Source organism: Meriones unguiculatus, chromosome 16 (genome assembly GCF_030254825.1).
Source record: "Meriones unguiculatus strain TT.TT164.6M chromosome 16, Bangor_MerUng_6.1, whole genome shotgun sequence".
Lineage (NCBI taxonomy): Eukaryota > Metazoa > Chordata > Mammalia > Rodentia > Muridae > Meriones > Meriones unguiculatus.
In genome coordinates, this window is record NC_083363.1 from 56,408,050 (window position 1) to 56,422,627 (window position 14,578).

Genomic DNA, 14,578 nt, shown 5'->3' on the forward strand with positions numbered 1-14,578 from the left:
TCTCGTGCTATGACCCATTGTGTGGATGAAAGGGACCAGGAAGTGTCCCTGTAGCAATGCGTGTACTCCTCAGGACTTTGCAGCATCTGCGTGCTCTGTGCCCGTCAGCCTTCCTCCCGAGTCTGGAGCCTGCGTTATTTTACAGTCATCCCAGCTAATGGCTCCCGGTTTGTGTGAAGCCTGACCCGAGCATCCACATTCTACATTGTCTACATTGTCTAGGCAGTAAAGCCGCCTCCTGAGGGCTCAGGAAAAGGTGGGTTTTGTACCCTGAGAGGATAGCTTAGCTCACACTATAAACAGCTGTGTAATAATAGATCACAGGTTTTGTTAGTTTGTTTTAAAATGAGCACACAAGATATTTGATATCACTCTTGAATTTTTGAAAAAAAAGTTGTGTTTTTATAACCCACCGATCTCTTTTCCTCTTTCATGTCATATCTCCTTTTGCAAATCCTCCTCCAGCAACTAATTTACCATGTTTACCTGAATGGCCAGGCTTTGAGCCTCCTGTTTAAATTGTTAAGTGTAAACTGGGCCTGAGACCTGAAAGAGTCACACTTGAAAGTGTATGAGGAGAGCATAAGCCTAAGGCGTGTGTAAGTTACTGAAATCTTCTATTCATGGCCAGCTCCACTTTGGGCATTAGCCAGAGCTGGGCCTGCACTGTAGTAAAGAGATTTTTCCTTTACTCCTTTACTTCTCCCTGTGACGTCATACTAGTTCTGTGACGCCAGAGAGAGAGAGAAGATTGTTTCGTGGCAAGGATCCATTTCAGGTAGACATTCATGTCCTTTGTCACTTGACAAAGCTCCTAGGGGTGACTCAGCTAAGCAGTGTTCAGGCAGGCGCCAGGCGCGGCACTCTGTCGGGCTCTGCATTGCTTGAGTCCCTATCCGTGCTTCTCTGTGTTCCTTTCCTGTGCTGTGATCACAAAGTTGATTTGTATCCATTTTGTTTGTAGAATAGCTTGTTAGGAATGTAAAGAGAGTCCGTCTTCCGAGATTTTCCTTTCTAGTGTCTACTCAGCAGTTGCCTGGAGTTTTTGGACTGGATTCCCCTACCATGCCATCGTGCCCTGCACAGCCATGCTTTCTCCTCTGCGTTGTCCTACGTTGGTGCCAGCCAGGTTTCTCTGAAGCTCTGATAAGGAGCTGGAAAGAGCAAGGGCAGGCTGGTGATGTGCCCTTGCCCTGAGCGGTGACCGTGTTAACTGACACTTGCCTATCTCCCAGCTGCCTATTTCAACAGATGGAGCCGAGTGTACTTGCCTTCAGCTCATCTCTAATTTCTAATAATCAATTCTGATCTGACTCGTGAAGTTGACTTATTATTACTACAGAGTCATGTAGTGGGAATTTATCAAAGAGATTCATATTTTACAATCTGGTTTCAAATTTTGGCCATGAGTATATTTTAACTGAAAGTAATTTAAATTCTTTCCCTTTAACGTGATCTTTACTGTAAAACTTACTGGTTCTGTTTCCAGAAAAATTCAGGAAGAGCTAGTATTTGAAACTGCAAAGGGGTCTGTTTAAAAGTTTCTGTGTTAAAAGTTTCTGCAGGATTATGATACACTAGTGTCATTATGCTTCCCCTCCTCGTCTGGGGAGTTTGTCACGGTATAGCTCAGGCTGCTCTTCCTTCTGTGACCCTAGCGGTTGAGCCTCCTGCTTGCTGGGATCACAGGCAAGTGCTGCCTCACTTACCTCCCAGGGGTGCTTTCTAGGATACAGGTGCAGCCCAGGTCAACGGTTCTTGCAGCCCTCTCCCCGCTCCTCACAGGATTTCTTCTATATCAAAATGTTTCATCAGATAGCTTATTTAGTTATCAAGAGTTTTAAATGAGCATGACTCCGCCTTCTTCAGCCTTTTCTTTCTAGGGTCTGTATTGTAAGGAAAAGTGTGAATGAAGTGACAAAAATATGCCAGTCATTGATTCCTCATCTATCCCTTAAGTGGTTTTCTAGATCTGATCTTGACACGGTAGCACGCAGGGTGGTGATTTGACATAAGCAATTTTAAAGACATTTATAGGAGACGGTGCTAGGAAGATGCTTCAGAAAATATTTACAAGGTGAGACCCTAATCCTCCCACCAAATATGGCCGCATGCGATCCTCAGTGACAGAATACTGCACATTCTTCCCTAAAATCTCCTCTACTTGTTTTCCGTGAGGATGGCATGATAGCTCTTGTTTAGCTGTTGCCCCGCCCCCTCCTCCTGCCCACTCCCTGTCTCTGTGAAGCAGTGTTTGACATGGAAGTGTGCAGCACACACTATACCCACAGTAAACGTTAACACCAGAGAAGGTGTACCGAGACCAGGAGAGACACGAGTCTGCCCAGCATGCTGGTTTCCGAGTTTATTTTTCCCTTTCCGTTGTAATTTCTCAACACCGTGGTCCACATAGCTATGTAGGACATGAAAGACACATAGGCTGAGGGGAAGACTCATGCAAAATAGACTTTTGTCAGTTTCCCTGTATATGAAAAGAAAGAGAGAGAGAGAGAGAGAGAGAGAACAACTCTAACCCAATCCAAAACAGAATGAGAGTCAAATAAAAGTTCACATAATTACAGAAAACTTCCTAACCTGGTTCAGAAGTTACTTGATTTAAAAAAAGACTCCTTTTTTTACATTTTCTAAAACTTCAATGAAACTATTGAAAGATTTTTCTTGACATGTATATGTTCCCTATAAAACCAAGACTAAAATTCCCTTGAGTCTTAGTGTTGTCAGTGTTTTAACTGCTACAGTTCCACCTTGTGGTGAGAGAGAAAACTTTCGTTTGGTTAGTTGATACTACACTTGAAAGTCTGAAAAAGAAACTCTTTCCCCCAAAGAACTGAGTCCATTATGATGCTGTTCCCATTGTCCCATTGCCAGTATTGATTGCATAACAACAAATGGGGATATGTTTTTATAGTACCTAAATATATCAACTTAGAATTCATAATAACAGGTAAAATCAGGGGTTTAACACTATTCTTTCACAATCCTTGAAGAAATAACAGTAATTTGTAATTCACAAAACAACTCTGGTAACATCCTGAGAATATTTTAAGCCTTTCTGTGTATTTTTAAAGGATCAGGTTTTTTTTATTGATAATCCAGATAACAATATTAGTACTTAATTTTTTTTTTTTTTTTTGAAAAGGCTTCAAAGGAGCTGCCCTAGGAGAACTTGGCGGCCTATTTTTCATGTACTTATGTGAGCTAAAAAAGGAATCAAAGCATTTTGATTGATAGTTTTCAGTAAAGCAGACTGGCTCCTCCTTTTTGCTAGTTAGTGCAAGGTAGCGAAGCGCTCTTGGGACAGGCTCTCTTTATCAGTTATGCCTTTAAGAGATCCCGATTGTGCTTGAGAGCCCTGTGTCCTTCAAGAGAAGACTGTGAGTCCTTTATCTGGCTGGCCGTTGCTGCTGGGATGTGCACGCTTTGTCCAGCCTCCCTGACTGAACGTCCTTTCTAGTTTACTGTTTCCTGAGGGCCCTCTTCTCTGCAGACTGAGTGGGCCTTTTGTGATTCGGTTTCACCGAACATCACACAGTTTACAGGACACTAACAAGAAGCGCTGTGGGGAAGAGTAGCTCTCGGGTTCTTTGTTGGAGCCCACCATTGTAACAGAAGAGTAAGAAGAGTAAGCGAAATGTGTTAGCACATTTCACAGATGAGAGAGAGAACAGACTTGGGAAGTGAGCAGCTCCAGAGGAGAAGCTTTGATTCAGGCTTGTTTAGCATATTCAGCCAAGATCAGTGAATTCTTAAAGTAACAGGACAAACGTGAATCACGGAGGGTCATGGGGGACCTCAGGAGCAGCAAATAGGTGGCAGACGGAGGGTAGTTACTAGAGCAAGTTCTTGTAGCATCCTCTAGTTACCATCTACAGGAAGGCGTGGAAGTCTCCTGTGGCCGGTCTCTTCTCTCTGGTTGAATCGGGAAGAAGGAAGGGTACTGTTACCTCCTAATTCCATGTCCTGCTTTCAGGACTTAAATAAAGGGAGGCTGAGATGATTCTGCCTCCTACTAACTGGCCTCAGCTCAGTGCCCCTGTGTGTTTCCTGGCTCCCTAATTCTGCTTAATGGCCCTCAGAGCTTCTTAAAGCATAATGCATGAAGTGGCCTGGTCTCCTGGTCCTCTCCCTGCTGTAAATTCACCTCACGTTTCTTTGAATGGGCAGCTGCTTCCTTTCCTTGGTACCTGCTGCACAGTTTTGAACATCTCTTCCTCGTCCTTCCCTCTTGCTCCTCTGGACCAAACAGTCTGCCATCTTCTTTGCTAAGAGGAGTTCATAGAGCCACAACGGTGTGGGGCTCCCTAACTCCTTAGCATGTTCTCTGTCCGTCACCTCCGAGTGTAGACTCCAGGAGACAGCACTCTTATGTGCATCTCTCCATGTTTGGGTTGTCTTCTCTTCGCCTGTGGTGGTGTCCAGGGTGTGCTGGGTGTACCGAACTGCAGCCACGCTCATGCTAGAAAATTAATACTGATGCTCAGGTGCCTGGATTGAGCTAGACCTAGGATCTTAGTCGAGTGCGCCTCTGGGTGTATCCATGGGTGCAGTTCTAAAGACAAAAGAGGAAAGACCAGCTGGTTGCCGGCAGCCCATTCCAGCCAGCCGCAGCCCACCCATAGCTTCCCTCCATACATGGGAGTTCTCCTGCTGCTGCCTGCCTTCGGTCAGGTTACCCGCTCAGCTTAGCCACACCCTCCGTGCTGCGGCGGACTGCAGCCTCTGAGAACACAAGTAACAGTGACTCTTAGATCTTCCAAACTGTTTCTCTCAGGTATTTGTCCCAGCCACAACAGTGTTGACATTTATAAGATTCAAAGCTCTTGTCTAGTTTTCCTAGATTAACATGAACTAATATGGTGTCAAACTTTCAAGAAAGACAGTTTTGAATACCGAATAAGCAGGCGTGTGAAGATCCTTCTCTCCAAGGTTGGATTTGAGTTTTAGCTCAGGTAGAAGTTTAAGGACTGCCAGCTTTGTTTTCCATTTGTACCTTTTTATCAGCTAAGCCCCATGTGGGCGACACAGGTCTGGCATATCTACCCCTGTACATTCCTAGGTCACCACCAGCACCTTGCGTAGTTTTTCTCTTCCCATTTACTGCTTTTCTGTCCACTTATTTCCTTCAGTAGGATAGTCTCTCGAGAACAAGATCAGCACCCCCCGTGAGTACGTGATAGATGCCAAGCGGCACACACATGTTCAGAACCCAGCGGTCCATGGTAGCACACACCACCTTTATTCCCAGCGCTTGGAAGGCAGACAGGCAGGTCTATGTGAGCTCAAGGCTAGCCTGGTCTACAGAGTGAGTTCCAGGACAGCCAGAGCTACATAGTGAGACCCTGTCTCAAACAATGAGAGTGGGGGTCAGGGGGAAAGAGAACACAAGCACGCACTGGAGAGTTTTGGAAGATTGTGTGAAACACAGAAAGCGGTGCCTTGCTGTACCTCTGTAACTCGGGTCGTATAACTTAACCCTACAGTGGACCTGTGGATTCAGAAGATTCAACGATCTATTCTCTCCTGCCACCATTATTGATAACAACAATGAAATTCGTTCTTAGTTTGGGTTGCATGGGAGTAAGGCCGCCTCTGTTCTGTGTGCAGGGTTCTTGGGTTGGGTTGCATGGGAGTGAGGCCGCCTCTGTTCTGTGTGCAGGTCTATGGGAGTGAGGCCACCTCTGTTCTGTGTGCAGATCTCTAACCCAGAACCCACACATACGAGGCTCTACCCTGGCCTCCGTCCTCCATCTCAGAGTCAGGGAGCAGAGTTTATACTGTATTTCTTTGGACCATCAGATTGGAGAGTTACAGGAAGTAATGTGTAGCAGCCACCATTTGCAGTGTCACAGAAGTTACTCTGATTTTTTTTTTCTCTCTTCAAATTTTTTTAAGAAAATTATGCTTTCAGGCTCAAAAGTAACTTCCTGTTCTATACATTTTTCCTTTAAGTTAGCAATTCATTAATTTAAAAATGGTGATTCTGTCTTGAGACCATAGAATTTTTGTTCTCTAGTTTGAACTGGAGGCTTCTCTTTCCACACCTTCATATTGCCAGCGGACAAACTAAGGCCTGGATAGCTTTGGCATTGCGTTCAAGGTCATGGTGTCAAAATGAGAAGCAAAATTAAAATACAGGTTCCAGATTCTTGTTTTCCTTTGTAATTAATTTCTTTTTCTAGTTCAGTTTTATGTGATGCAGCATTTTCCTTTTGAAGCACACTTAATTTTTTTATTGTAGTATAAATATAGTGGTGAGAAATGATATTTAATCCTGAGAAGTTTTCTGGTGAGGAGGGCTTGGTGCAGTCTACTTGCAAGGCGAGTTGTGAAATTGCCCTTCTATGAGATAAGTGCTCAAAACCACACCCCAGCCAAACCAGTGCTGGAGGGAGAGCGACAGGAAATGGAGTGTAGGAGGACACTGTCTGGCGGGATTCAGCAGGACCCTGGCACAGTGAGTAACTGTTCCTGGAGACCCCGTCCTGAGCACAGGACTGTTTACCACTGTCCTGCCAGGGAGGATGTCAGAGCTGTGCAGTAAACTCATTTATTTTGAGAGATGAAGCAACCGGCTGAGCTCCATGATGTTACTGTGTGACTGTGCTCTCTGCATGGTCCTGGGCAGGCTCCTGCAGAGTCAGCCTGCTCCCTGGCTCCACTGGAGGCATGGGGACTTAGAAATGTGCAGGCTTAGATGCACAGTGGCCTGCCAAGTGCCAAGGGGGCCTCACAGGTTCAAGTCTGGGCTCAGAAAGAGACCGAGAATCCTTATAGGGCTCTCGTGTACACATAATTACAGTACTGATTTCATCACACCAGGGGCTGTGCCTGTGTGTGTCATGTATGTGACATCTGTGTTCCCAAAAAGGTCCTTGAAGAGTGTGTGGGGGATATAGTGATGTGTGTAAATCATGTATATGTTGTGTATATAGCATGTATGTTCCTGAAAAGTTCCTTGACATGTGGTTCATCTCTGAATTGTCAGTTAAAGCTATCCTGAGGTAAATATACTAACAGAACAGTAACGCTCTTGTAACTGTTTTGGGTAATTACAGAGTTTATAAATGAGTATTACCTAAAATTATCTTCAAATCACAGTTTTCTGCCAAAGAGAAAATACTTGAAAACTTTCTTTTGCTGTGGTATAGTCCATGACACCATGTGGGAATTGGGAGATCAAACTAAAACTCCAATTTGAAAAGACAGAGAACTGGTTAAAAGTTCTCTTCTGCCATGTCCAGCACCGACTGAGAGGTGGAGCCTTTGGCCCTACGTCTTGTCTGTGTCTGTACTTGTGAGTTCTCAAAGACCCGTGACCGGCAAAAAGTCCCAAACCCTAGGCATAGAAACAAGTACATTTAATATGACACTCCTAAGGGAAATTTTGATTAATCACATACGTTTCCTAATGCTAATAAAATAAGTTGTAGTGGGGTAGGAGTGTGGTTGGTGATTGATACCTTGCCAGGCATATAAGGCCCTGGGTTTGATTACTGTACAACAAACAAAACATGGAGATTATAGTAGACACGCACACGCATGTATGCACACCCACAGAAGCACACAGAAGCACGGACGCACAAACACACATACACGCGAACGAACACATGCATGCACGTCTATCATACACACACACAAACACACCCACAAGTGTGTGTGCATGTCTGCTCAACTAAGGTAATGCAATAAATGGCTTTAAACTCCTGTTTTTGGAGTAAAGACTTATCAAATTCAAGGTTTGCTTTGGTTTGTCATGAGGCTTTCTTGGACAGAGTCTGGCCACACTCTTGTGCCGTTTTATTATTTTGTGCTGTCTTTTCCATTCACATTCAGAAGTGCAGTGGGATTCACACTAAGAACTTGGAGAATTTACCGCAGAGGTGGACAGGTGCAGGGATCGGGCCATGGGCAAAGGAGGTGGGGTTCTGGTTCTAGAGCACTGGTTCCCAGCATTCCTCGTGTTGTGACTGTTTAGCACAGTTCCTTGAGCTGGAGGGGTAACCCTCAACTGTAAAATGATTTCATTATTTCTGCATTTCTGTAACTGTGCTACTGTTATAAATCATGGAAATATCTGATATGTGACCCCTCTGAAAAGGGGTCACGACCAACAAGTTGAGAACCACTGTTCTAGATCTCCTCTTTGGTTCCTTTTCTGTGAACAGCCCAAAGCAATACATCCCAGAATTGCAAAAAGGTGGAAAATCTGGAAATGCGTCTGCTTCTGTGGAGTGGCCATCTTCTTGGCCTGTCTTGGCTTTTGTATGTGTAGCACAGGTCTTGTAATGGGTAGGTTTCTACCGAACTGTCCCCGTGGAACAGACTACCCAGGCTCTTCCCAGAGTCTTGGCTGCCTTTAGTTTTGAAATCACAACCTCTGGCCAGGTGGGGGAATAGAAGAAGCCGCCACAGGCCAAATGCCACTTTCATGCCAGCGTTATTTAGATTCTCTGCCACAGAAAGGAAGCTGTGGAAAAGATTTGGGTCACAACCTCCTAACCTGTGCTTTCATTTTGAAATTATTTGAAATACGTAGAGGTTCACGGGACGCTGTACATTTAGAGCATGGAATTCCGTGGACTGTTACCCCAGCTCTCGTCTGTGGGTTTTCACAGAGGGCCTCTTGATCTGTCAGGGGCTGATTCTTTGAGGACCAGCTGGAGGTAGGGGTACAACTCACTGTTAAGGTGGCACTGGCTTTGTCAGGGGTCACGAGTAAAGCCAGGATATTATATTCAAAAACTGTGACCCTACCATACATTAGTCCAGGATAATACTTGGTTTGAGATGGTAAAAAGTTAGTAATTCTTGTCATCTTTATGAATTGTTACCCCGAAAAATCAGCTTTTTTTTTTTTTAAGGTTTTCAATTTAAATTAGAACAGAAATGAAAACAGGTGCATAGGTGAACGCATGTGGCGTTTCTGTTGGTAGCCCTGCCGTGGTTAATGCCGAGTCCAGGACTAAAGACTGCCCCTCTCTCTGTGTAGGTTCGGAAGCACGTGAATGATCTCTACGAAGACTTGAGGGATGGCCACAACCTGATCTCCCTTCTGGAGGTTCTTTCTGGAGACACCTTGGTAAGTTTGAGGCTTCCTAATTCATTTTGCTGAGCAAATAGTTGTGTACACACGTGGCCAGGGCGTTTGCAGCATAGACTTCTGATTTTTCTGGCATTTACTCTTCAAACTGTGAGCTCAGCCAGAAGAAAAGAGTGCGTTCTGGTCGGTCGCTCCCGCATCCCAGCTTCATGTGATGTGAATGTGGACTTGAAGACGCCTTTGCTCTTGTGATAGGTTCCATAGTTAACCTATTATTTTTCTTTTTTCTTTTTCCTTTTTTTAACCATTGGGTTGTTTTGGTTTTGCCCAAGATAAGTCAGATGCACAGTATAACCAAACTTGGGAAGGCTCAGGCGTAGCAAGGAAGTAGACTTTCTGAGAGCTGGGCTGCCCCCGGTGTCGTCTCCTTCCGTGTGCTCATTACTCCCGTCCTCCGTTCTCGGTTCTCCCTCATTGCGTCCCGCTCATGCTCTTCTTTTCATTCCCGTCTGTGTGTATCCTTGCTGTCCTGTCTTCTGTCTGTTATATCCATTAGCCAAGGGAGCGAGACTTTTTGAAGACCTTACGGTTGGTGAGTGCAACAGCAGCATGCGAGTGTGAGCAGCATGAGGATGTGCAGGATGAGGACAAGGGGGTAGGTGTGCCCCGTAACTCACTAACCTAGCAGGCGGTGTGTGCAGTGCTAACCTCACAGGCCAGGAACTCACCGGCTCCTCCAGAGAAGAGGCAGGAACCCAACCCGAGCAGGGTGGACGCAGGATCATTTTCTCTTTAAGTTTATCTTCAGAGCTGAAATAACTGACGTATTTATGCATCACTGTGCCCTACTGCTTTACAGTTTTTTACACTCTGCATAAACTTAGAGTCCTGATAACTAGTAGTTTTTATGCATTCATTCCCTTCTGAGATTGATATTTCAGTCATGACAACTCATTGCTCCTTTTTGTGGGAAGGGGGAGGCACAGGAAGATTTTTATTTAGTGCTGACAGTTTCCTTTAACTCATACCCATTGGCATAAGTGGCTATTTTTTTTTTTAATCTGTGGGGTGCAGAGGGGACAAGATTTTAAGTCTTGTATCCCATAGATTCCTTATGGTGGTCTAACTGAACTGGCCCTTAGCTGACCGAGGTCAGCCGCCTTTGCAGAGAGAGATGAGCTTCTTTGGTCATCTGCATCCCACTTCCCTGATTGCCTTGGAAATCATGCTTTTCTAGATCCAGCTGGTGAATTTTCAGCATCGTTTCTATCCTTGTACTAAATTATTTTTCCCTTTTATGCTCTGCTGTCTTTTATCATGGTGACCTGGATGTCAACACCTTGCATTTAAGAAGGGAAGGAGCAAGCTTCTTCTGCCTTTTTTACTCTTAGACTGTTTCATGTGAAAAATTTCATCCACATTGTTTGTATTTCTTTTAAGCATTTTTTTCAGCTCTGTTCCTTTTTCCCTTTCTGCTAATGTGCCCTAAGGAAAATGGTAGTAGAGAAAATGACTGACTTGATACTTTTCCCGAGACTGGGGAATAGTCGCATCCACCTGTCCCATGCAGTGCAGCACAGAAGCGCACAGCCCTTTCCACCCGTGTCACACCCAGCCGTGTGCAAAGGCTGGAATAAAATACAGAGGAAAAGCACTGCATAGTGTAAGCTGCGTTTTCCTCTCCGTTTGACAGCTGAATAAACCTGTCTTTCCCGTTAGTGTTTTTTTTTCCAATATACTAATTGCATGTTATTTTACCTCATTTTTATAAATCCATAAGTACAATTAGAAAAAATGCCTTGCTGATAGTGCATATTGAGAAGGTAAATTGGAGAATTTGCTAAGCACTGGTTGGCCAGGATTGCTCTGTTAGTGAACATCACAGGGGCCAGTGGTCTATAGCTTTCCTTTTGTTTAAGTGAAGCATCTGGGAGAAAGCTTATGTTTAGAATATATTTAGGAAAAGCCTCTCATACTCAAAATTCAGTCCCAGATAATAGATAAAAGTTAAAAAACCTTTAAAAAATGTTGGGCCTGCCCAACAGATAGTTAAAAAATATTAAGATGAGCAGAAGATATATTTAGGATGGTCACTGGTGTTACAAGCTGTAGTGTTTTTACTCCTTCAATTTTCTATCCTTAGCCCAGGGAGAAGGGCCGGATGCGCTTTCACAGGCTACAGAATGTACAGATTGCACTTGACTACTTGAAAAGACGGCAGGTATGATATTTTTCAAACTCCAACATAAGTGGTTAAATAAGTCTGCCTAGGAATGTGTCAGGGAGTGTGACTATTGTGCATTGTTGCTGAGGCAAATATTTAACAGTGTTTTGGAACTCCTGTTGCTGAGAAAAGGAAGTTCATATTAGTTCATTGTTAAGAACGGTAAGCGCCTATTTCCCCTTGAATAAGCAGGGCCGGGTCTCCCTGGTGGAACGGGAATGCCTCTGCCTCGGCAGGTAGAGACATTTGAGTAGCAACAGGGTGTCAAGAAGCCTATGGAGCCTCATGGCAGCAGTGAGGTGACACTGACTCTTCGCACTGTGTGTATTAGACTTAGACTATCTCCATAGTTTACACCCTGCTTCTAGGAGCAGTGCTAGCAGTGTGTGTACTTACCGTGGTCCAACAGTCTTCTCTTTGTTGTAGGTAGGTCACTGGCTGGGTCTGCTTTGGGCAGCCACCACAGAATAACTGGTGCTGTGTAATTCATAGAGAATGGAATTCATTCCTTGTGGTTCTAGAGGCCGGAAATTGAAGATCAAGATAATAGCACTTGGGATCTGGCCAGGGCAGCCTGTATTCTCAAATGACAGAAGGGACAAGGGTGGAAAAGAAGCTCCCTTGCTCCATTGTACCCCCTTAGATAAGGAAGCAAAGTGTTCAGCATAATGACATAGAAGTCTTGGCCTTTGATTCATGTTCCTAATTTCATATAAGAAATGAATGTTGGAGATCATTACGTTTATGAATCCTTAGCATCAGGCCTGAGCATTGCATAGTTTCTAGATGCTTGGTGATTTAAATGCAGATTATAGAAAATATTGTTTAAAAAATATTCTGTTATAGATGTACAAGCTGTTAAAATTAGTTTATGGTTCAGACCATTTTCTGCTTGATTACAAGGGCAAAATAAGCTAACATCAATAGAAAGTTGTCCCTAATTTTAAGATCATAAACATTTATCCTGGCCTCATCATGTATTTTTGACAAGTGGATACTTTCAGTACTTGTTCTAGAAGAGAAAACCACAGTGATACTCAGTTTTTGTGTTTGGAGAGAAGATTATTATCTAGCCCAGGGAAGGGAAGGATACACGGTATTTCGTGATCTTTGCCTTCTTTGTGTGATTTAGCATTTCTTTTACAGGTAAAAAGAGCTTGTGCCTAGTTCATAATAAACACTGTTTATCTTTCTTTCATCCGTAAAACAGGTGAAGTTAGTGAATATTAGGAATGATGACATAACTGATGGAAATCCTAAGCTGACTTTGGGATTAATTTGGACAATAATTCTGCACTTTCAAGTAAGTTCAGTTTTTCTTCATTGCTGTTCTTATATTTTGCGTCTAGTTTTCAGGTGGTTTATGAGAAAGTGTTTTACATCCTCTGAATGAAAAAAAAATTCAGATTTATTTCATAAAAGTGCCTTCGCTATGCTTTCTAATAGCACTGCGAGCCTGGTGTCTTGTCTCTTGCTGTCCCTGAGTGGCTATATTTGACTTTAACGGCCTTCTGTCGTAATCTTAAGAGTTCAGAGATAAATGTAGATATGTATATATGCTAAATGTAGATTTGAGGCTTTTGTGATTTGGGCAGTATTACTTGTTTTAGCTATTTAAAGATTTCGTGACTCGACTCCTTCTTTAACGTAATTTTATCCCTCTTGTAAATAAATTGAATTTCCTTCCCTGGCACTAGATGGCAGCAGAAGTGTCTGGCAAGCCAGATGGGTTCCATACCCAGCTGTGCATTGTGTAACTCTGAGGATGGAGACACATTTTTAAAGAAACCTGTCATTTGGCTTCTGGTGACTCCCCTTTATAACATGCTGAACTTTGTTAACTGCTCATAATCTCACAAAATTTTGTAAGACCCACAGAGTCCTGTGTAGTCAGGTCTTGAAGGAAGGAAATAAGCAGCTCACAACCTTTAGAAAGGAAGAGGGATTTTAAATTAAATCTTTTTTTTTTTTTTTAAGGAGGAATAAAATGTATTAAAGTAATACTGGGAAGTGAAGGAGCTTGTTTGGGAATAGGATCTAGGTCATATGGAAGGGTCTAGAGGGGAGGGCGGCTAGGAAGCCCCAGGACCTGCTAGGCGGTGGACTGTCCCCGCAGTAGGGTATTGGGGGAGCTGTGCAAGAGGGACACACAGTGCTAACCACCTGCCTATAGGACTGCTGATGAGGTCGGGGCAAGCCAGCAACTCGCTAACCTTCAGACAGGAGTCCACAGCCACAGGGTCATCCTTACTAGAAGACCCTACCCTGAGAAGGTCTGAGACCTGAGCATTAAGCCAAGGCGTGTGGGACTTGACTGTAGGACACAGCCAGACCGTGTCACCAGAATTGTATGAACTGTAAGGAGAAATGATCCAGAAATTATTTTCATGTAGAGTGCCCAGTTGGTATCTCTTAGGCCTCAGTGGGTTAGATCCAGGACTTTTTGAATTAGGGTGGAAACTACATGGACCCCAGATGGGAAAGTCCCAGGCCCCTTCCTAGAGGGAGCCGGCTACTTCATCATACAGGTGGGTTGTGTCTGAGGTTTAGGTGGACTTCACTGGGGGGGGGGGGGGCGGAGCAGCTGGAAGAATTTCAGAGGAGGGGAACAGAATTTCATTCTCGGCTCTTTTACTTTCTTGTAATGGCTACTTTAAGCTAGAGAGAAAAGAGATTGTGTTTTAATAAGTAAAGCCTGGGCTGGCGAGATGGCTTCAGGCTGACAAACCTGAAGACCGTGGAGCCTGTGTGGTAGAAAGAATTGACTTTAGTAAGTAAGTAAATGCCTTACTGCCTTTTGGAAAAGAGAAGCATCGTTTTTTCTCTGGAATGTTCCCTGTTTTGTGCTGACATCATCCGGATGTCTTTCCCTCTCTGTGCAAGGCAGCTGGCTATCTTCTGAAACTGTCATGTCCCAGGCACTAACTTGTACTTCGGAGCCTCTGCTCTCAACAGAGGGGAGCATTGCTCGGTAAGAGCAGCTGTCCCCGGCACTGGGCAGAGGTTTAGTAAGTAGCCCCCTGACTTCCCAATTGGACGCCAGCATGTGCATCCCCTCCAATAAATAAAACGTAATAAAAATTTTAAATCAATAATTCTGTGCCAAAGAGTTGGAAATGAGGTGGTCTCAGTGAAGGGGAGAAGGCCATGAAACTGAAATGATTTCAGAGGGGAGGGATGTAGGCCAAGTGGGGGGATAAAAATTGTATCTAAGAGGTGACATTTTGGAAAGAAAGAAAGAAACTTGGCCACGGGATATAGAAAGTGGTGAAGAGGGCTCAGGCTAAACTCCT

At 44.0% G+C, this 14,578-nt stretch overlaps 1 protein-coding gene across 17 annotated transcripts in view; it reads left to right on the top strand.

The window, feature by feature from the left end:
- Dst (dystonin) overlaps positions 1-14,578 on the top strand; it is a 405,488-nt gene that overhangs the window by 188,158 nt on the left and 202,752 nt on the right. For 9 of the 17 annotated variants that reach the window (XM_060369831.1, XM_060369847.1, XM_060369843.1 and 6 more), the window contains 3 exons: positions 9,011-9,100; positions 11,205-11,282; positions 12,496-12,588. In XM_060369831.1, coding sequence (XP_060225814.1) covers positions 9,011-9,100; positions 11,205-11,282; positions 12,496-12,588 — 261 coding nt within the window. Of the gene's footprint in view, positions 1-9,010; positions 9,101-9,617; positions 9,717-11,204; positions 11,283-12,495; positions 12,589-14,578 lie in introns of all 17 variants that reach the window. The other 8 variants (XM_060369832.1, XM_060369829.1, XM_060369837.1 and 5 more) reach the window with 1 other exon arrangement.